This window comes from Caretta caretta, chromosome 4 (assembly GCF_965140235.1).
Source record: "Caretta caretta isolate rCarCar2 chromosome 4, rCarCar1.hap1, whole genome shotgun sequence".
Taxonomy (NCBI): Eukaryota; Metazoa; Chordata; order Testudines; family Cheloniidae; genus Caretta; species Caretta caretta.
This window is the reverse complement of record NC_134209.1, coordinates 98,106,335-98,129,570: the sequence shown is the minus strand read 5'-3', so window position 1 is coordinate 98,129,570 and position 23,236 is coordinate 98,106,335. Positions and strand designations below refer to the sequence as shown.

At 37.3% G+C, this 23,236-nt stretch overlaps 1 protein-coding gene across 3 annotated transcripts in view; it reads right to left on the bottom strand.

Annotated features, from left to right (window-relative positions):
- Positions 1-4,026: 4,026 nt before the first annotated feature.
- SGCZ (sarcoglycan zeta) overlaps positions 4,027-23,236 on the bottom strand; it is an 834,522-nt gene continuing 815,312 nt past the window's right edge. For 2 of the 3 annotated variants that reach the window (XM_048848187.2, XM_075127889.1), the window contains exon 8: positions 4,027-15,554. In XM_048848187.2, the coding sequence (XP_048704144.1) occupies positions 15,360-15,554 (195 nt within the window). In that variant the 3' untranslated portion in view covers positions 4,027-15,359. The remainder of the gene's footprint in view (positions 15,555-23,236) is intronic. The other variant, XR_007356409.2, reaches the window with a different exon arrangement.

Below are 23,236 nucleotides of genomic sequence, written 5' to 3'. Positions count from 1 at the left end.
TTAGCTAATAGTATAAAATGCACAATCGACCGCTAAGGTAGAGTTTATTTGATGGGAGAAAACAAGTAGGGTTTTTTTTTTCCTGAAGCAACATACTATATCCCACTTTACAGCTCAAACCTCTGACAATTTAATATCCTTTTACAGGAGAGATAAATACTGAACTATCTTTTGCTGCAAACAGAAGGCTAGTTAAACAGTGAGATATATTATGCAATCTTCAGTCATATGATAAAATCCACTTTAAATATGAGAGATCATAATTTCAAGCATTTTCAAGCACAGAAACAATGCCACACCAAAGTGGGACACTATTTACATCTGCTTATTTTAGCAGGTCACTTAATATCTCTGGGGGGGAATTCTGTTTCTCTTTGCTTCTGAGGAATTTCTCTTGTGAGGAAAATGTGTATGTCTATATCACTTCCAGTGATAATAAACTTAGTGTTGGAATGATCTGCTTTTTAGGGAACGGGACACATTCAAGGAAAATAGAAGTCAGACACTCCTCCCCCCGCCCCCGAGACTTCATACAGTGCTAGTTTTCTGAGTAACCTTTGTTACTGTAGAAGTACATTTTCTAACGTCTTTCACTAATTTCTTTCTTCAGAGAAAACAGCTTCAAATTCAAGACACCTGAATAGAACAAAACATCTGTATAAAATGATAAACTTATTCTTTGAAATCTTCACTACTTTGAGAATTGAAAATGTTTTGCAAGTTTGGCAATTAGATATTTTCTTATAGACTGGACCAGTAAACAAAGCAACAACCAGAAGTTGACTGCTTCTTTGAGACTGGTCATTTCTTTTCATGGAAGTGGCTGAACTTATGATTTCTCTTACATGTGTACTTGGATTTGAGATGAAGAGGCAAAGGGATATAGGCCAGGTCACTGAGGGGAAAATCCAATTAAATTATCTCCAGAACATCAGGGGGAGGAAAACAACAGTGAATATGGCTGTGTCACCCCTTCTTCTAAAACTGAGGAATGCTGAGGCTGGCATCTTGAAGGTCTTTTCTGAGGGGAGGGAGTAATACTGCTGAGGGATACAATGGGGAGCAGTCATCATAGGAAACAGTGTTCTCCTCAGGAAACGTGAAGAATTTCTAGCAGAAAATCACAGTAGGATTCCTTTGGAAAGGGCAGGAATATGTCAGTGCAGAACGAGAAGTAGCCTAGATCCTGCATTAGCTGTGCAAGAGAGGAAAGTGCTGGAAGAACACGGGCTCTTTGTATGAATGCCTTGAGAACCATGGGGTTTAGAAAACATCATGTCTTTCAGCATCATGTCTTTCAGGGACTGCCCTGCCTACCCTCCCTCCAGAAGCCACAATGGCCAGAAAAGAATAATTTATCTAGTGAAGAGGATGATGTAGCCTAGGATCATTTGGCCAGGAATGATGACAAGGTCTCTGACTTGTGCTTATGAAATGAGGAATTATTCCTAGCATTTCTAAAACGTCTTCCAGTTTCTACGAAAGTGGCACTAAGACAGTAAGAAAACTTTGGGACTCAATCAGTTTTAACTTTGCCTGGTCTTTGCAATCAGGAAAAATTCTTCTTAGCAACAAAGAAGGAAAAGTAACTTGTTTGGGGAGCCATTGTAATGTACCATTGTTGTGGAAGTTTTACAGTATGGGTATTCACTCAGACCACTCAGTACACGAGAAAGGAGGCAGATGTCCCAAAGGAAAAATAAAAGGTAAGAAATCAGTATGCATGAGCAGACTACTCTGACATGAAAACACAGAAAAATTTCTGAAAAGTTAGGTCAATGTGGTCCCCACAGCATGTCTGATATATACACTGGCTGGTTCATATAATCGATCGCCAAGTCTTTGTCTCATTACCGAATGTCAATATTACCAGGTTCATGTTTTTACAAGGACGAGCCATTTTTGAATGATATTTCCTATGTATTTTATCTGGAGATCCTTCCCTGAAACACTGGAAATGCAAATGTTTCCTTTTTTCTTCTTCTTCCAAAAAATTATGGTGGCAAGTGTAGGAAAAAATCCATTCTTCATTTGTTTGAGTTCTCCTCTGACCTTGGGATAATAAATAGGGCAGTGACACAATTTAGGATTTGTCACAATTTAACAAACCAGTTTCTTGCTTGCTTTTTTAAAATCCCCCTCCAGGATTCCGGTGTCATGGAACAGCTTGTAATATACAGCAGCCAGCTCCAGTATTTCCATCTTTTGAGGACTGAAATGGATTTAACTCGTATTAGTGGAGTTACTGTGCTCACTGCCTGACACGGTGCAGGAGTGCCATCCACAATGGATGTGCAGACAATTTTAGTACAAGACTAATCAGTGAAAGCAAATTGTGCTGAGGCAGATATGCTGTGAAATCAAGCTGCTACCGCCCACTACATGCTGACAAAAGGCTATTTCCTTGTTACTGAACAAGTTTGAAATATATGGATAATGTGAAGATCTGTGTATGTGTGTATATGTCACTTTATATGGCCAATATATATATAGGGACCGAATGGCTAGGCAGCAGTTCTTCGGAAAAGGACCTAGGGGTGACAGTGGACGAGAAGCTGGATATGAGTCAGCAGTGTGCCCTTGTTGCCAAGAAGGCCAATGGCATTTTGGGATGTATAAGTAGGGGCATAGCGAGCAGATCGAGGGACGTGATCGTTCCCCTCTATTCGACATTGGTGAGGCCTCATCTGGAGTACTGTGTCCAGTTTTGGGCCCCACACTACAAGAAGGATGTGGATAAATTGGAGAGAGTCCAGCAAAGGGCAACAAAAATGATTAGGGGTCTGGAACACATGAGTTATGAGGAGAGGCTGAGGAAGCTGGGATTGTTTATCCTGCAGAAGAGAAGAATGAGGGGGGATTTGATAGCTGCTTTCAACTACCTGAAAGGGGGTTCCAAAGAGGATGGCTCTAGACTGTTCTCAATGGTAGCAGATGACAGAACGAGGAGTAATGGTCTCAAGTTGCAGTGGGGGAGGTTTAGATTGGATATTAGGAAAAACTTTTTCACTAAGAGGGTGGTGAAACACTGGAATGCGTTACCTAGGGAGGTGGTAGAATCTCCTTCCTTAGAGGTTTTTAAGGTCAGGCTTGACAAAGCCCTGGCTGGGATGATTTAACTGGGAATTGGTCCTGCTTTGAGCAGGGGGTTGGACTAGATGACCTTCTGGGGTCCCTTCCAACCCTGATATTCTATGATTCAATAGCTGTGGATTCACTCTGGTAATTGGTGGAATCCACGCTTAAATATGCAGCTAACCAAAGCACACTGAGATGCTCATATGTGGCCAGAATTGGTTTCTTACTATATGTGAAGAAAGCAACCAGCATGTAGTGGATGCAACATAAGCCAGATAATAACCAAGTACCTCCTTTGGTGCTTTTTGATTTGATGCAGGCAGCTGTGCAGAGAATTCACATAGATATACAAAGGGAAATGGTGAGGAACAGATCCTCCAATTAGTGGTTTACTACTCTAATCAAATAGATAAGAGTAGGACACTGGAGACCAGTCTGCAATTTCCCTTCACCTCAGTTCCCTTGTAGTAAATCTTGGCCATTCAATGCTTTGCATTATACTGCTTTAGTTCATCAAGATTCAGTACCAGCAAAATTCTTAAACATGATTTTACTTTAACCACATCACGTTATCTTCAATGGGATTACTCATGTGCTTAAAATTAAGCACATGCTCAAGTGTTTTGATGGATCTTAGCTTAAGTGTTAAGTAAAGAAATACTACTACATGCACAATGAACACTCAAAGGATAAATTGATAATGTATGAATGTACCCAAAGAATAAATTGACTTAGTATGAAAGAATACAGCAAAAAATATACCGGTTCTGTAAAGAAAAAAACTTCTCTCCCTTCCAGGAGATATAATCAAAACTTCTACAAGATGTAAGCAGCAACTCATAACACAAGAAAATATAAAGACCACATTTACAATACTGTATATCCCCAGAATCATTTCAAACAAGAGGTCACCAGAGTGGTTAAATAATTCGAGGTTGAACACTTAACAATGGTTTATATTAAAGATTTTTATTCACATTTATTTAAAAATTGATATAACATAGCTTCTCATACTTCACAACATGGTAATACATTTATATACTTTTTTCCAGTAATTCTAGTAATAAACAACTTTTCTTTTCTAAAAGGGAATAATACACCATTTAGAAATGTTTGTCTTGGAATGTAAATACTTAGCTATCACAATAGTCTAAGTAAAGTGATGCTTGATAGACAAACTGTACAGTGGCAAATTTGATGAAAGGTTTGTTACGTTTCCTAAAACTAGATAGGAATATTGCCTAAATCAACTGAAATCATAACTGAAAAATGAGACACAAAATGATTTAAATGTATTTTTCCCTTTCAGTTATCAGCAACATATGGCCATTAATAAAGTGTTATGGTTTAGATATATAATTTAAATATCCTAAAAAGTATATAATGTACTATAGATAAACAAAAATATAACACCAATCTTAGATTAAATCCATGCAAGATTTTGGAACCTGGAGGTAAATAATCAAATCAAGATATATTATAGAGTGACTCCAGTAAACTGGTTACTCATGTGGTGCTTTGCTCATGAAAAATATGCTAACATGCATGAAAAAAATGTTCATTTTCACTGTCCTTCAGAAAGAACTTGCACAGTACCCTTGACTTCCCCCAAAGGAAACTGGAGGTACAAACGGTCTACATTCAGTATCAGAATTTCGGCAGGTCTGTTGTACATCTAATGTGCAGATTTACCGAGAGACGTGTATGATGTGACATATTAATCATAAAGGATTTGTGTGAATGACCTTATGTAGACTGTGTACTGTATGACCTAAATCACAACTACAGATGTAGACTGTTCTCTCACATTAGTAACTGTTGAAACTAAGATCGCAGCCGGGAGAGTGGTCCCATCTAATTTAACATGGATTTTAAGGCCTTGAAATGAAATTTGTGTCACGGAAAGATATTTCTTTTACACTTTCACTGTTACCTGGCCATACGTGCTTGGGCTATAATGCAAAACATAAAAGAGTTGCTGTTATTTGTTAAACTAACTCTTTCACAACTATTTTCCGACTGTCATTTCTACATAAGACTGTTTTCTTTTATAATTTTTCTGGGGGCTGTGAAGGTGATCACAGACAAACTCAAAATGTTTTGATGCCAGAAATTGATTTTTTTTAAATATGTCTAATGAAGAGAAATACAAGAAACGCATGATAGGTTGGTACTGTTTTCTTTTTAAAAAACCCATGAGTGTTAATCTTAACCATACATAGATGCACTGGACATCTCTCTATTTCCCAGCTGGCTCTCTGATTTTTTTCCATTTATCTAGTGTAATGAGTCTGAACTTGCATTCCTTGGTGCACCTGAAACCCCGCCGGAAGTCCTTGGGCTCTGTCTGCATACAAATAACTTTCAGTCTTGTCGCTAGCTGCTCCTTTTCTAGTGCTGCTACTGTCAGAGACAGAAAAGCTCAGAAGTCACCAGGAGGGGCTTGGCATAGCAAACACTGTAGTAACCCGTAAAATAACCTATACCCTCCATTTGCTATCAATAATACATATCTAATCCCACGAGAGCCTAGCAAGTCAACAGCCTCCTGAAGGTTTGTCTCTTCTTTCCATGTTTTAAAACGTCTGGTGAGGCAAACAGAAATGTAAAGAGGGAATATATTATCCTCATTTTTCTAAATGGCAACATCTCCTCATCTGGCCCTATCTTTTTTTCTCGGCTCTTCCCCTTCTCTACTTCTTTTTTCTCTGCTTTTTTTGCTCGTTGACCTCCTTTCTCTTCTTTCCATTCACACATCTTTTACATCTGTGTTTCAAACTAGGCCCACATGTGATTGCACCTCCCACACCAGAATCTGGAAGAGGGTGAAACATGCACCTCCAGTCTGGAGAGAGAGAGAACTGGTAGAAGTTTGGGAAACTGAGATAGGGAAGGAGGCACACCTGGTAAAACCAGCAGACACCATGGATCTGCAGGGAAGTCTATGCAGAATCCACAGACCTTCCACATATAAGACAAATCCTTCTTCACAAGCCGCCTAGCTCCATCTGGAGCTGTATCATCAATACCTCTGGTCCCCAGGCCTGCATATCAAGCATCTCCCTCCAAGAGTGATACTAGCATAGATGACTTCCCCTGGGAAAAATCTGTACGCTGCAGAGGCACCTGTCATGTCCAGTGGCTGCCACTATATTTCTCCCTCTCACAGAATGCCATGCTAGTGTCACAGAAGGGCTTCTGCTGTGTCTGGAGACAAAGTAGATCATGTCATGGAAGACCAGCCCCAGTCCTGATTGTGTGTGTGTGTGTGGGGGGGGGGAGGACTCATTTTATTGCCCTGCCCACTAGGTAGGAGATAGGAGCCCATGAGCCCTTATTATGGCTGACATTAGTCCATTGAGCCTCCTTAGAAGTGACTGGAGACTTCAGACAAGTGGTTTCCACAAACACTTTTCTGCCAGGAGGAGGGATACTCAAACCTCAACCCAAGTGCACTTTTTAAATAAATGGGCCCTCTCAAGCCGGACAAGAGAATGAAGGGGATGCAATTTGCAGTGCAGTGCCAACAGATGTATATTATTTCTGTTTATGGTCTCATGGTCTGAATGGTCCTAAATTCATCTGCTATACTCCATTTTGACACATCAGGGAACACAGCACAACCAGACTAATGTTTGCTAATATGCTGGCACTCAAGTTTCACAAGCTGTTAGATGTAGGAGTGGAAATGTACGAATGTTAATTGTATATGTTAGAAATAGTATATTTAATGGTGTGATTTGATTAAACTTGTATTACACAAACATTCAATAAAGGTTTTGAACCTGATCCAGAGCTTATGAAGCCAATAGAATGACTTCCATTGATTTTAATAGGCTTTGGCTTGGGCCCTTAATGATCTGAGCTTATTTTATTTCTATTTGTCACACACACACACACACACACACACACACCCATCTAGAGTTCACCCTCAATATTTGAGAGGCACAGACATTTACTTCTAGGATTCTGTGTTTGTCCCTTTCTATGGATGTTTCCCAAGAAGAATCAGAGAGAGAGAGAGAGAGAGAGAGAGAGACTAGACTTGATTTATATTATATATGACCAGCCTTCCCTATCAGCTTTCTAGCTGTTTTCTCTGGGCTAATAATTGCCCTATGGCAGAATGACTATTTTTATTCATGAAAGAAGTAAGAAAGTTTTCAGCTATATTACTATTGTGCACACTTGGGACAGCCACTTTCAATGAACTGCCCGAGAATAATTACTGCCTTCCAAATATTAAATAAAATGGTCAATATATGCTCCCTGTTCTTTCAATATATAGGATCTGAGTCACTTCTGGAACAAGCATACACAACTTTGGTGACAGTATCATGGCCCGAAGTGAATTTTGCCAGTGGAATCAAGTATTTTGGTGGGCACAGCAGCTGATAGAATCTTGACTATTTGCCTTTATGGCAATGTTTCTTCTAGGCCCTGTCAGTCTGCCTTTGGCATTCCTTCCTTACATGTTCTGGAATATTGGTCAATGGAACCCAGAGAAGCATCTGAGCTATCCTGAGAATAATAATAATAATAAAATCTAGCTCTTATATAGCACTTTTCAGCAGCAGATCTCAAAGAAGCACTACAAAGTGCTGAAAACCACAGAAGAAATCACTGCAACAGAAGACCCTTAATTTATAAGGGATATGAGAATGCTGTATCAAAGAAATAATATTTTGTTTGCTGTTATTGAATATTCTAAGCAGTACTTGCTAAATTTAGGTTTGTAATAAAGTTATTAATACAATATAGACATATAAATTATTAGCACACTCGTAACTTCTCTATTCTACTTGTATACAATGCATATATATAGTGTTAATAATATAGAATATGTTATGTATTTCTTTGATACTTTTTTGTAAATCTTTTTGTGTGATTTTTTTAAAGGCATTTTAAGTAGAAAGCATTATGGGGAGCTGGATAACCCCCTACTCTCCCTACAATAGGTTGAACTAATTTGGACAGTTTCCTGTATTTTTATTTTCCTGAATATATATACCAGTCTTTTCCACTGATCAAACAATTATCTTTTTGGACAGAATAAAATTTCCTGACCTTGCAATTCTCACGAAGGTACACACACCTCTCACTAACTCACATTTGGCCCTAAAACATTTGGTGAAATCTTTTGAATAAGTGCCCCTGTTCTCACCTGTGGGGGCTACCTAGACCTATGGAATGTCGACAGAGGATTTGCCTTCTAGTGAATTGCTATAGTACTTAGGGTGAGACTATTAAAGATGCATTTGATTTAGCAGGAAAAGTGTACACATCAGAAAACAGAAAACTTAGAAGTGTTTCACTGGGCCAGACTCCCTGGCATGGGGAACTCTCCTAGTGGTGGAAAATATTCTAACCCACCTCCCAACATAGCCGACAGCGTAGGGGGCACACCCTGTGCAGTAACTGTACTTTGGGTATTTCTGGCAGCCGAAATAGCAACTCTACTTTACATCGAATATTGTTTAAGGCTGCTGGTTTATGTCAGAAGCTGAGCTGGTCAAGGAGAATCATGGAGTTGTATAGGTGGTGTAAAGAGACCTTTGCTCCCCAACTGAAGTCCTGTGCCAATTGTAGCATGGCTAGAACAAAGGCCCATTGTTTTTTTTTTCCCTGAAAACAACTTATAAAGCTTATTTACCTCTTTTCTGAAGTACTTCATCAAAAGGGTCAGATGCTCAGAGAAGCATCTAAAGTTTGGCTGTTTCTCATAATCTTATTGGTCTAATAATGGTATCTGTCTCATTTATGTGGAACAAGTTTAGTTGTGGTACATAAAAGGTTGTTAAAAGGAGGAGGGAGAAAAATTGTTCTTCTTAACCTCTGAGGATAGAACAAGAAGCAGTGGGCTTAAACTGCGGCAACAGTGGCTTAGGCTGGACATTAGGGAAATCTTCATAACTGTCAGAGTGGTTAAGCACCAGAATAAATTGCCTAGAGGGGTTGTGGAATCTCCATCATTGGGGATTTTTAAGAGCAGGTTGCACGAACACCCTCAGGGAGGGTTGAGGTAATACTTAGTCCTGAATGCTTGAATGCAGGGGACTGGACTAGATGACCTCTCCAGGTCCCTTCCAGTTCTATGATTCTATATCTGGTACTTCCTGATGTGGTCTGACCAGATATACAGCACGTGATTTCTTCAGGGTATTCTAGCACTTTTCCTTCCAGTCCTAGCCCAAGTCACAAACTGTATAGGTGTGTGGTGATATTAAAAAAAAAAAACACAAATGTCAAAAACATAATTTGGGTTCAACTCAAGGCCCAAGCAAAGTTTCAGGTGAGATTCTCTCTTAAAACTAGAAGAGTATATAAAATTATACTTATTTATACAGGTTTAGTGGGATGAGAATGACTAATTCATGACTGCATAGAATGGGTCAGAATATTTTTGTTTTATTGAATACTGCACTGGTATTTTTGAATTAGTCAACACAAGCCTGATTCACACTTACATTAAGGCCACTTTACACCATTCTGACAGCGTAAAGTAGAAATGGTTTTCTGTCCAGATAATATTTTCAAGAGTTCATAATTTTTTCTTGCCCTAGATTGGGACAAAAAGTCAAAATCTCAAACATTTTTGTGAACTAAAAAGCCGCACTATTGTTTTGTTCAAGTCAGTTGAAACATTTTGGTCTGATCATTTTGAAATATTTCATTTAAATTTCAACCTGTTTTTTCTCTTTAACTTTTTTCAGTCTAACTTAAATTTTGAAATAAAAAGTAAAACTGGAAAACTATTTTTTTTTGTTTCAAAAGTGTTTAAACATCTTGAAAATACTATTTTAAAGAATATTTTTAGTTGGGAGATTCATTGAAATTGACGCATTTTCACAGTCTTGCTTTCAACAACGCAGGACTTTTCAACCAAAAAACGTTTCACCTACAAATTTCCAACCAGCTCTAGGGTTAAGGAGGTCTAAACAGGTACAAATGTAATTTATGTTGACTTTAAGACTCCTTTTCTTCAAAAGAGTGGTGCAGAGTTGCCTTAGTATAAATTAGAATCATTCCCTTAGTTTTAACTTCTCCAAGCCTGGCATGAAAATAAATCCATTCACTTTGCAGGTTGGAATGTCTGCAAAATAGTCAATCTAAATATGTTGGTGGTGTGTGTTTGTTTTCTAAAATCAAAACAATCTCCAGCAGTCTCTGTTTTGTATGTAGTTTAGAAAGTTAGATTGAACCAAGAAAAATTATTACCAAATTGCAAATTTAGACAAAACAAAAAGAAAATGTGCTAACAGAAGTTATCTTTAAATAGAAATTATCCAGAAAAAAAACAGGTTTCTCATCAATAGTAACATTTCTAGTCTCCCCTTGACATTTGAGATCCTGAATGAATTCTGTTCATTGTTTTCCTGTTTCATCTATCACATTGTGGTTATACGGTAGCACCAGATGAAAATACTAAGACCAAATACAAAGAAGTACAGTACAGATTGTAAATTCTATGTGTTAATTACATGCTACAGAAGTTCCACTGTTTCAACAAAAGTAATTTCCAACTTCCAAAACCTTGCTGTTATTTCATTAAAAAACCAAACAAAAAAACTTGAATATACAGTATACTGCTTTTGAATAAATATGTTATCTACAATTTATAAGACAAAATCAATTTAAATATAAAAAAGATTTGTATTACATAAAGCAAGAGAGTACAAAAGCACAGCTTTTGTAATTTTGGTAATATTGCAATTTTACAAACATTGCATAGTATGTGTAAGAAAATATTTCCATCTTTTTATATATCTATACACACAAGAAAAACATTAACATGATAGTTACAAAACAAAACAAAAAATGGTTAGCAGATTTTTTTTTAAGTATGGTTTTAAACAATACAACACTCAAACTCTTATCCAGTTTGCATCTGCATTACAGTGAATCAGCTGATATCTCCAATATTCTAAGTTTGGCTTTTATTTTGTTAACATGTAGGCAATGATTTAGAAACCCTAAAAATATCACAGGTTATTACAGCTGAATATCCTTAACATCCGTCATCAACTTCTTTCAGTCCCTATGGCTGTTTCTTCAATCCATACTAAATATGTTTATGTTTACTGTTTCTAAATTGGTCTAATGTGAATTGTGTTATCCGGTCCAACCACTGTACAAGCAAAACAATGTAAATTATAAATTCAGTTGAAGTAAGCAACTTTTTGGTACATTCTGGAATACACATTCTTTCCTCTTCTCATGATCTCAAACAGTGAAAGAACCTGTTATGTCTGAAGAACAATATAATTGGACACTGACACACTATCCCTCTGGAACAAAAAATCTACATCTCAAAATGCTGCACAGAGCAAAAGTACATTACCATTTCATGTTGTAATTACAACTTCTCCTCTCTTCCTTCCAACAGAATTAGTGGAAGCAGCTGTGTCATACTATTAGATATAATAGAAGTGTCAGTCTTTGGTCTTTAACATTTAACCAGTGAATGAACTGCAGTACAAAACCATACAGGTAACAGTGTTCAAAGAGGTCATTCAATGTTTGTTTGCTTTTTTTAAACAAGAAAGAGACAGTATCCTTTTCTATTATAACGGACGTTTTTACAACATATTATACGATAATAAATATTAATACATGTAGCTAACAAGGTCTTTTTTTTATATTTCATTGTGGCCATATGAGCAATTTTGAGGAGGTGAGCCAACTACAAAACCACTTCAGTAGCGCCCAAGCTAATAAGCTAATAAAAAGAGGCAGTATGTGATACATGTATTCATATATTATAAAGCACCTGAGAGGATTATTTTTTAGCCCCAGGTATTATTTTCCTAATTGGACATTTACTAATTGAAAAGAAAAAGAGTTAAAAATGCTTTTGGGACTCTCACCCCTGCCCTGCAGCTGTCACAATGCAATGACCTGGAAATTCGGAAGCTGTTGCCTTAGCCACGGCAAGAAGTTGCATACCTTTTCTAAAGAGGGGTATCGGAACATTCAGCCAGTCAAGCATACTAATGGGGGAAAGGGTTGCAGTTGCTTTATCATGAGCAGAGCAAGGCAGCAAGGTGACAGGTGGCAAGGACAGCAATGAAAAACATCCTTCGGTTTTGAACACGCGACCTCCTTTACTTTACACCTCAGCTTCATAAAATCAATAGCCGAAATGTAATGATATCACTCCCTGTTTCTGTGTGATCTATTTGCTGAGAGCATCCACGAGCCCTCCATCGAAAACTAAATGCATGGGTGTTTGCAGCTGCATTTTTTTTTTTTTTAGCACGACCACCAGTTGAACTGGGAAACAGGGAGGAACATTAATTTAAAGCATTTTAGGAACTTGTAACTATGGTTTGTTTCAGCATTCCTTCTTATTTGCTCTTCATAAACATACATACAAGTAAGGTTTTCAGTACTGCCAAATCCAAGCATTCAAAATTCATCAGTCAGGCCCCCAAAATCATGAGATTGGCTTAAAATAATTTTTCCATTCTTGTTGTTTTCCTTCTGCTTTTTTTTTTAAATTGGATCACATTTTTAAGCTTTTCTCCATAACCTTGAGAACTAGAAACTTACTTTTTAAAAAAATGGATGCTGAGGTTCTTACATATTCACTTGTTTCCAGGAGTTGGGGCTTAAAGTAAAACGTCCAATTTCACAAGACTCACATTAACATTTGCAAGAGTTGGCAACCCTGAACATACAAATGTTGGTGGAAAATGAATTTAGTCTTGTCGCTAAAATTAATCTCATCACATAATTACATTTGTTTTGCAATATAATGAATTTCAGTTCACGCAGAAGTAGGAGTAGTTTATACAAGTTAGGTCATTCAGCCAGGGAACCAAAACTCTACTGTATTCAGGTGACCAGTCATACAGTTCGAATATCATGAATGGAGAATACTCAAGGGAAGACTCACAGCAAACTATTGCAAGCCATTCCCAGAGGCTGACATTTGTTTGCACAAACATTCCGCAATACACTTTAAACAGCAAAGAACTAATCAGTCTATTCACGAACACTTTGAGAACAGCACAAAGGGTTAAATTCACCGAATCAATGATTCTCTGCAATTTTTTGCCCATCTTTTAAATTACCAGCATACGCACGTGGGCACAGGTGATAGAATGTATGAGCTCAGACACACAGACTCATTCAGCGGTGTCCTCCTCTCCTTGGAATAACATTTGTGCTGATGAGTTTTACACATACATTCTGTTACCTATGTGCCCAAATGAAAGATATCTCTTTCCTCATAAGGTCATTTGAAGATCCACTATACATTGACAATTCCTACAGTTTTCTTACAATGCTGCTACTTTATTTCCTGTATTGCAGAGAATTAGCGTACCAGAAAAAGGAAAAACAAATGACTAACAACAGAAGTATTTTTCTTTATTAAAGACAAGGAATTAAAGTCTCAAAACTCAAAAGTTAACAGCTGAAGAAATCTGAGCAAATGAAGTAGTCTAATTAAAATCCTTGTTTGACTATGTAGTAGCGGAGGGGATAGCTCTTCCTTTTTGGTGAAATTCATCCCTACACATAAGACTAGAACAAGGCCAAATAGCTGTGAAGCAGTGTATAGACCTTGTGCTGGTCTTCTTCATAAGGGTGAATGTCACCTGTAGTGAACAAAATAAACCCTATAGATGATACTAAAACAGAAAATTAATCACATTATTATGGTTGCCAAGTTTCACTTTTTATTTTTTCGTTTATTTTTTACCCCTTTAATACTACTCTCCCCAACTTTAGAGTTAGCTTTGGAAGCAAATCATTGCATTGGTGTTCTTATAGTTAGACACAGCAAAAACTATGAGCTGGGTGGGATAACTGAAAAGATAATATTTAAAAGCACACTTACCTTATTGTTATCAAGTCATCTTCCCACAATAGGAAACATTTTTTATCTGTTTTACATTCCTGGATTCTGCAAGTTTCAAGATACTCTTGTTAAGCAGCAGTGAGACAAATTTATCAACAATATACCAAAGTGTCTTTTGCAGGAGCTCAATTACTAGAAAACAGGTAATGAAAAATGGAACATAACTAAATTCCTAGGTCAAGCTAGTCAAAAGGAGAGTTACTATTGAAAGCTGAGTGGAAATATGATAGCTTTATCTAAACACAGACCTGGTGGAGTCAACACAATGTCAATGTACTTGTTAATATTCTATGCCATTTCATATTTGCTCATGGATTTTTAATGCTATTACTTTAAAAACCTTAACAGCAGATGACAAAAGAAAAAAGGATAATAAATCTGAGGGGGGCGTTCCAGTTGTAAATGCATTGCTTCTTGGTGTTATGCATTACATTAGTATTTACGTATTATGTTATGGCAGCGGATAGACAAGCTATAAGTGCTATAAAATGGACAAGATATACCTCTGAAGAGCGTCTCTTTTTTTTGCCAAACATAAATGTCTTCTGAAAAAAACCTATTTGATCAGACAGTTCAATATCATCAATATTTCCCTCTTTATCCTGTTCTTCTTTTCCAGAAACTGTACGTTTTACTTAAAGCAATCACTTCATGTGCAGTAACCCACTAATAACTGTGTGAGGCTATTCAGATCTGACAAACAAGAGCGGATGTCTTTTGAACTCCATAAATTTAATATTGCTGAGTGCTTGCAAAATTTACCTAAACGTACAAAACCCCAGACTTAGAAGACAGAGTAACAACACATTTGTTTTAAAGAAACAAAACTCAGAGGGATTCTGTCTCTCTTTTTTTCTTTTTTTGTTAAAAACCATGTACTGAATTTTAATTGTTTAATAAAGCAAGCATCACACAATGCTTCAAAATTTTAAAATTCAGGGATAAAAGTTTACATCCAAAAAGATGAATGGAAAATTGTGCTTTCAGACAGTGAAGTTAATTATCATACAGGGGTTACCTATTCATCTCACAATTGGATTCTGGGCTAATTTGTATAAGTACTGTATATACGTGTGCAGTTCATATCCAGGTCCTGCATAAAACTAAACTATGTGCTTCACTTCACGTAGCAAAGGCACCTGTGTTATTCTCTCTTTTGGACAAAAGATGATATTATGATCCAGGTTTCCTGATGAAGATTACATTTATTTTTGAATATCTCACTCCCATCTCTACGTTGAGTGGTAACATGAGCCACAAGAGAAGGCAGCTTTGTATTCCTGCTTACACTGGAAGAAGTTGCTCTGCGGGCCATTTGAAGCTTCAAACTTGTCACAAGGAAACCGAGCAGAACTGTGAAGCAGAGGGACAGTAACAAAAGGCTATTCTGGTGTGAGGAGAAACTGGAGTCATTTCAGCTCCACAAACAGATGTTGCTACTGGATTGACAAGTAGAGCCTGCTCCTGCCGGGGAAAGGTACAGTTTACCACTAGGACAAACACAGAGCTCATAGATAGTCTGTCGAGGAGTTGAGGAGCTAGATGGGGAAGATGAAAAGGAACCCATTGGTAGATTTCCCAGTCGGATTATATCTGCATTTAAAAAGATCTGTGGAGGGGAAAAAAAAAAGAAAAACAACTAAATTTAATTTCTTTTTCCATCCTTTATATAAAATATTTTAAAAACTTTATTCTAATGTGCACCTGAGAGATTAATATGAATATCTAAACAACATACATTTCTACTGGTATTGCTGGCATGTGCCTTTGAACACACATTAGTACACATAATTACAGCTTAACTCCTCACCCAAGACATTTATTCAACCATAAGTGAATAAGTGAGTGCCCATACAATAACATTTTAAGAATGTTTCCTGAACAGGTTGATTTTTCTCTTGAATCTTTTATGACAGAAATTCATTCATTCCAGACAGTAGCGTCTCCCTACCTCAAACAATTCATATTTTAATGAGTGTGAAGTGCTATTAAAGCTTATTCCCCCATGTATTACTTTAAGTAGCAGAAAATTTGTGGCGAAATATGCTAAACTGTATAGTCTTAACAATAACTACATACACGTAATAGTTAAATAATCATGTGTGTTCACATATATTAGATAATGTGCTTACTGGATTTGAAATCAGACGGAAAAGGTTTAAGGTTAAAGTCTTGTTAAGAGCACAATCAAACTATAACCATTTGATTTCTGAACATTGTATCTAAGTCGGAAATGTCCTTTTTTTTTTTTTTTACTTTCTCTCATCTGAAACAACACTAAATGTTCTGAGGCTGACCAGTTTGGAAAGGATAGTGTGATCATGAATTTGTTTATAAATAGTTTTATAATGTTTAGAGAGTACATCAGCCATCTGGGAAATTGCTCAGGGTGCTGAATAAATAACTACAGTACAATGAATCTTTATCAAAACAGATGAATAAAATAAGAAAAAAGCAAGTCCTTCAGAGGGGCATACTGATAGAGAAAAAACCTCTGAAAAAAGTGAGCTTTTAGGTGTTTGGTGGTTTTGCTGTTGTTTTTTTTTTTTTTTAATTAAATTAATAAGGGATGAACTGAGGAAGATAGTTTGAGTGAGAAAGTTCCACAATAAGCTAAAGCAAGGTCAGCCATTGCCCTAGGTGCAACACTAGAAACTCTAAACAGCAGAAGGTGTTTCAGTGCGGACACAAGCCCTGGAGATAGCATTATGAGACTTATGAGGTGGTGGGGATCCTGAAATACTGCCCAGTGCTTTAAAATGTTATCTACCCCATTATAGGCAGCAAATATATAGAATGCATAATGATATAGCATACATACTACTCCTCCATTCAGTAGGCGAAAATTCTTTTATATTCAACACCAGCTGCAAATTGTCAGAGAAGCCACGGGAAAGCACCACTAATCCCCTACCAAAAGTGGATGAGGATGGGAAGGCTATGATTTACCAGAGAAAAGACCAAGAGGAATTCTACACAGCTAGAAGTATCCTATTGTTATATGGTCAGTGAGGAAACTGCAGAAAATCTCTGAAGTTCCTGGTGGGAGGAATGGAACACAGAGCTGTATGGGACATATCGTAACCCAAAAGGCAATCAAGTGTGCCCACAAAGAGATCGCCAACTGTCCAAGGAAGACAGATGACCCTTGTTGGAGATTCCATACTAAGAAGAATGGAAAGAACATTCTGCAAGAGGCAGAAAGACAACAGGATGGTGTGCTGTCTTCCTAGAACCAAGAAAGGGTGAACAGGATAACCTGTGTAGTTATAGGCTTGTCAGACTGACATTACTCCCAACAAAATAATGCACAGAGAGTGCGATGACAGGGAGAAGGATGCTAGAGCCAGTAAGCTGAGCTCCTGAGAGGAAGGTCAGCATCACGGGTCCATGAAGAACAGTCTGGTGTAGAAAAAGAGCTCCGTATGCTGGAGAAGAACCTGAGATGAGTTTGAACTATTGTGTTTATTTTGGAGATCCTGAGGACCACTTTGTACTGCTTTCACCTATTAACCCAGCCCCATGTGGTGGTTGGGGGTAGTCCAAAGACATATTGAGGGGAGTTCCTAAGTGGCCCTGAAGAAGGGAAACAGAGCGAGCATGGTTCGGAGTCACCTCTGGCCACAAGTGGGTGGTCAATAAATGGCAACCCTGCTACAAGAGATGATATGGCACTGGTGTGACTGCTGCTGGAATACTGTGTCCAGTTTTGCTGTCCATAATTCAAGAAGGACTTTGATAAATTAGAGTGTTCAGAGAAGAGGCATGAAAATCATTAAAGGATTGAAAAACATTCCTTAAAGGAGCTCAGTCTACTAAATTTATCAAAGAGACGATTAATGGGTGACAATTACAGTCTAAAGTACCCACAAAGCAGGGGTATTCATTCTAGCAGGCAAAGGTATAACAAAATCAAATGACTGAAGTTGAACCTAAACAAATTTCAGACTCGAAATAAAGTATAAATATTTAACAGTGAGGGTAATTAATCACTAGTGCAACTTCACCAGGATTGTGGTAAGTTCTCTATCACTGGAAATTTTTAAATCAAGATTGTATGTTTTTCTAAAAGATATGCTCTAGTTCAGGAATTAATTTAGGGAAGTTCCACGCCCTTATAATCTAGACTTCTGGATTTATAATCTGTGAATCTATAATGATCTTTTTTATATCATTGTAGCTACACTTGTGCAAAACCTCAATGTAGGCGTGTTGTACTGCTGTAGATGGGAACTTAAATGGAATTATTCTGGTGTAAGTCAGAAGAGAATCTGCTGCAATTATTTTTTCTAGTCATCTGAAGATTTGGAAGGTTGCTTAACTTTAATTTCTACTTCAGGTTTCACATTGTGGTGTTGTGACAACTTGATTTTGGTTTTGCTACAATATAAAAGCAGCATTCTTGTTTTCTTTCTATGAGGCATGCATTTGGCCATGCAATATGACATCATGCAAATGGAGTGGTAACAGAAGAAAGGGCAATACTACATTATTATTTGACAAGACAGCCTTGTGATATAATGATTTTCATAAGGAACAACTCAAAGCAAAGTGAACTTTTGACAAATAAGATCCAAACCCCAATGGGAATTCATAAAAGAGCATTCTCTTGCTATGAGAAATGTTTAAAGGCATTAGAGCTACTAGCAGGGATGTGTTTACGGTAAAATTATGTTGAGTCTCCTAGGATTTGGGCAACAAGATTATGAAATTCTTTGATTTTTTTCATGTTCAGTAGCAATACTGTGACAAAGTGCTCTCTAACATTAGCTCTGGATGTTAATTAAATGCTTTTCTTTTGAAAATTCTGTACCACAAGTAAGTTTTTGGTTACAGTAGTTCACAAACCATATCTAGGCCAGAACCAGGCATGACATGACATGTGCGGAAAAGAAAGGACAATTTCCAGTGGAAGTATACAAGATATTTGACTAGACAGAAAACCAATATGAAGAAAGCTATTACATTAAAACGAAATATTGTAACAGACTAAATAAAAAAACAAAACAAAGGGTTTCAAAATTGTTCTGAGTCAAATTTCCCAGCTATTATAATCCCCACTTGGGAAAAATTCCTATTGACATCAATTTTCAGAATTTTGTTGAAGTAAGGAGTCAGAGAGAGCTGAAGGGATACTCATTGCAGCTCTGGCCCCTCGATGCCATAATGATTCTCCCAACACGGGAACAGTACAAAACAGCTGTAAAGCTCCCTTCCAAGGACCTCCTTGCAAGTCCTATGGGGCATGCCCAGGGTCAGAAAGGGGCAAAGGTGTCTTAAAGACACCAATATAGTCCACTCACCACCCAGGGTCTTTTGTAATTATAAACAGTAAGATTCACCTTGCAATCCATCAGCATTTGAGGTTGTGACGGACTCCCTAGATCAGCAGTTTCCCGCCTGGGGTCCAAACATGTAATTCCACCAAGGTCAAGGGATCACAGTCAATACTGTGGGGCAGATTCTCTGCCCTGTTACGTTTCAAACCACCTGTAGTTTCCTGGCTGAGGATTCCCCTGTACAGAGCACACGGGGAAGTGCTAATGAATACCCTGCCCCCCAATCTAAATAGCCCTAAACTCTGCTTTGTAAAAGCACTGAATGAGTGTTCCCCTTCTGTGAAAGAGGCCAGAGAAATTAAGCTGTCAGCTACAATGTGTTCAATGAGAGCTGCTCAACTTTGTTTATCCTAGTGTTTTGTTAATGTCTTAATGTTAATGTGTTTTGTGGAGGCAGGGAAGATGAAACAGATTAGCTCTATATATAATAGTGAAATCTAAGGTGGAAGCTTCAATTGGCTCTGAGGATATGACCTAGTGGTAAATAATAATTTGATTTTAGTATTAAAATATTCAACTAGCTAAGCTGATTTTGTTGCCATAGGGAAATTCTCTAATTGGGTCTGTTACTCAATAGATAGCGAGCTACCTCCTTTTAGGACTCATCTTTTTTACTCATCTTTTAGGACTTATACGGATAGATCATCTGCTGTATTCATTTGATGATTTGACTAAATGTATTGCTTAATTTCAATATTGCTGTTAACTTGTCTATTCCATCTTATTTTGACCTCAGTTTAACAATTTAATTGTTGAACCCTTGGTTGGTTTACAGTAGTTTAGCCTTAGTGATAAGTTTTGATTTCATTTTTGTTTGTTGATTAACTTTAATAACAATTTATTAAAAGGATATTAAGTCAACTTTCTCCCAATAAGTAACTTGAGCCAGAATTACTGAAAATCTCTGGTGGATATCGGCCAATCCACCTAGGAGCCTAATCTGTTTCTTCTAAATTAGTTCTTTGGTTCTCACAAGCTCTACCAAGTACAATGGAGCTATGCTGATTTACACCAACTGAGGATTTGGCCCAGGGTTGGGTCTTTTCTGTGCATTAGTTTGGATATATTATTGTTTTGTAAGCACAGATGGTTGTTTTCACAAATTGGGTCACTAGGCTCCCATCAATGCAGTTTTCACATGTTGGTATGTTTGAAAATACAAGTTGAGCACCCAAACTGTGGCCCTTTTAACATTGTATTCCCACACAGACCATTCCTTGAAACTTTTAACCATTTTTATTCCTTTCTTTCAACACTTATTCACTGAATTCAACCTCCATTTGGTATAACTGGACATTCCGAGAAAGAAGAAACAAGCCTTCATGAGGCAAAATCAAAACATTTTAATTTTCTATTAGCAAAAATAACGAGGAGTCCTTGTTGTGGCACCTTAGAGACTAACAAATTTATTTGGGCATAAGCTTTCGTGGGTTAGAACCCGATTTCTTGTGTGTTTTTAAATCTTTACGGATATTTGTATAATATGAAATTAACACATTAAGATTATTTTATGCTGCCCTAAGGTGAGGGTGTTGGTGCTAATTAAATTTCACATTGGGTTGCCCAGGTAGTTAGAGTGTAATTCTGTTCTCAGAGATTTAGACTGATTTGCATTATTTGTCTAACAAGTGAACAAACAAAAGAACTGTTTTACTGCAACTTTTACTAGTTTAATAATAACAGCAATAATGTTCTTTGCATTGGTACACTTGCAGTAAAAAAGGTTTTGAGGTTAAATCCTCCATGGTGAATTTTCAACCATTTATTGCTACGTGTGACTTTCAATCTGAAAATAGATGCACAAGCCTAGACCCCTGTGTCCATGCAGTGATAAATTGCAATGAATGAGACTCTGTGCCAACATATCAGTGCACAATAGGGCATCTGTTTGCAGAAGCAAAAACATAACAAGCATGAGACAATGAATGGCTTTTGAGGATGGTTAAATATTGAAACAAAGCTGGCGACTGGGGCCAAATGCATTAATATGTTAGGTTTTGTAAAATGCTCTGAAGACAAAAACACTATATACAAGTTAGATGATATTATACCCTATATTTTGGTGACAGAGACATTGCTTGTTAAATATTCTTTAATTATTAATACCTCCTGAGAAAGTAAGAATTTGTGCTTCACTATGGATTTTCCAGTACCAAAGTAGCAATTTATAGAAGTTGTTCAAAAATATTTCAAAATTCTTCTCTTCTGAGATCATTTATTTTGTAACATTAAATCATGCTAAACACACATTATCCGAGATGTTAAAGAACCAGTGCAGTGTAGAATGGTGCAAAAAAAAAAAACATTCAGAGATATCTGTTCACATTTTTAATGAATTCAAGCATGATCTCATTTGTTTTAAGTTTGTTTTCTGTGAACATTTGAGCAATCAATTTTTACAAGCACAGATGTTTGTGGAAAGCCAATTACTGTACAAAGGAACAGGCTCAAGTGTTCACAGAAACTGAGTTTGAAATTTGCACTTGCAGGTATTTGAGTTGGTAACATTAGCATGTGTATCCAATGAAGGACAGAAACAATCCCATGTGACTTATCGGCCCAATTGCAAAAAAGAAATACTCAAATTTTGAATATGCATGCTCAGTCCAATGAGTGATATATTCATCACATAAATTCAAACAATGAATACATTCAAGAAAATTGTGCTCAGCTTGTGAAAGTGGCTACATGTGCAGAATACATTGTGTACTGTGAATTGTTTGGCCATCTCTATTAATGAGGAATATGGACATTATTTGAAGGAAAATCCACAGGGTCCTACATATCAGTACTCCAAAAACTGAAAATACATCCAAATGTGGTTTTATATGTTAAAATATTAAATTGGATGCAAAATGTGAAGGTTTTTGATTTGAAAATATCCTTGGCTTACATAGCTGAGAGCTAGCTGGTGCCCTAAGACACCAGTTAAATCCTTGCATTATGAATACTTCAAGCCTTATCACCAAGCTTCTGAAAATTAGTAAATCTGGCAGAAATTTAGGCAGTTGTGTCAGTTTTCTTTTCCTTAACAGTGTTAGCTGTTAGAGCTTCTCAGGAAATGTTTTTCCAATACAGCAAGAATTCAAGATTTTGAAAAAAATCCTGTCCTGAAAGTCAAAATCTCAAGAATTTTCATGAATTGGTAATTGAAAAAAATTCAGATTGGGTCAGTCAATTTTCTTTGGTAATTCTGAAACATTGTGTTTCCATTTTGACCTTTTAAATTTAACAGTTTTTTTTTTATTACTATACATTAACTTAAATTTTAAATTAAAAGTTGTTTGGAAGCAAATATCAGAACTTTTCATTTTGAAAATGTCAAAATCAGATAGTTTGATAATTTTGAAATTTGGTATTTTTTATGTTTCAACCAATTGGCAATTTTTGATGAAAAAAAGTTTCATTGAAAAGTTCCTCACTGGCTCTACTAATTACATTCCTACCTCACAGAGGTGACGAGTAATTAGTTAAAGTTGTGACAAAGCTCTATCCTTGCCTCCATGGGTCCCGCGTTTCTTGGCGGATTTCGCTAGCCTCAGAGGCTCACTGTGACCCTCCACGTAACCCTTCTCTCTCTAGAGACAAGGGTCACAGTCTACTGAGCCATTTTCATCATAAGCCAGAGAGGGAGGTGAGGAGAAGTTATCCTTCCTTGCACAGTCTTTGTTGTCTCCCAGTCTCAGTGATTAATCAGGGGGCAAAGGTGATTAGGCCCCCCCTCTATTCCGGGCTCCAGCCCAGGGACCTTAATAGTATCAGCTATGGTAGCTGACCTTTTAGAAACATAACATGTACAATTCCCTGGGCTATTTCTCCCACAGCAGCCCTCACTTCCTCAAGCTCCACTTCACCCTTACCTCAGGGCCTCCTTCCTTGTGCCTGATATGGTGTGTACTACTCAACCTCTCCAACAGCGCAACTTCTTCCCACAGCTCCTGACATGCACCCC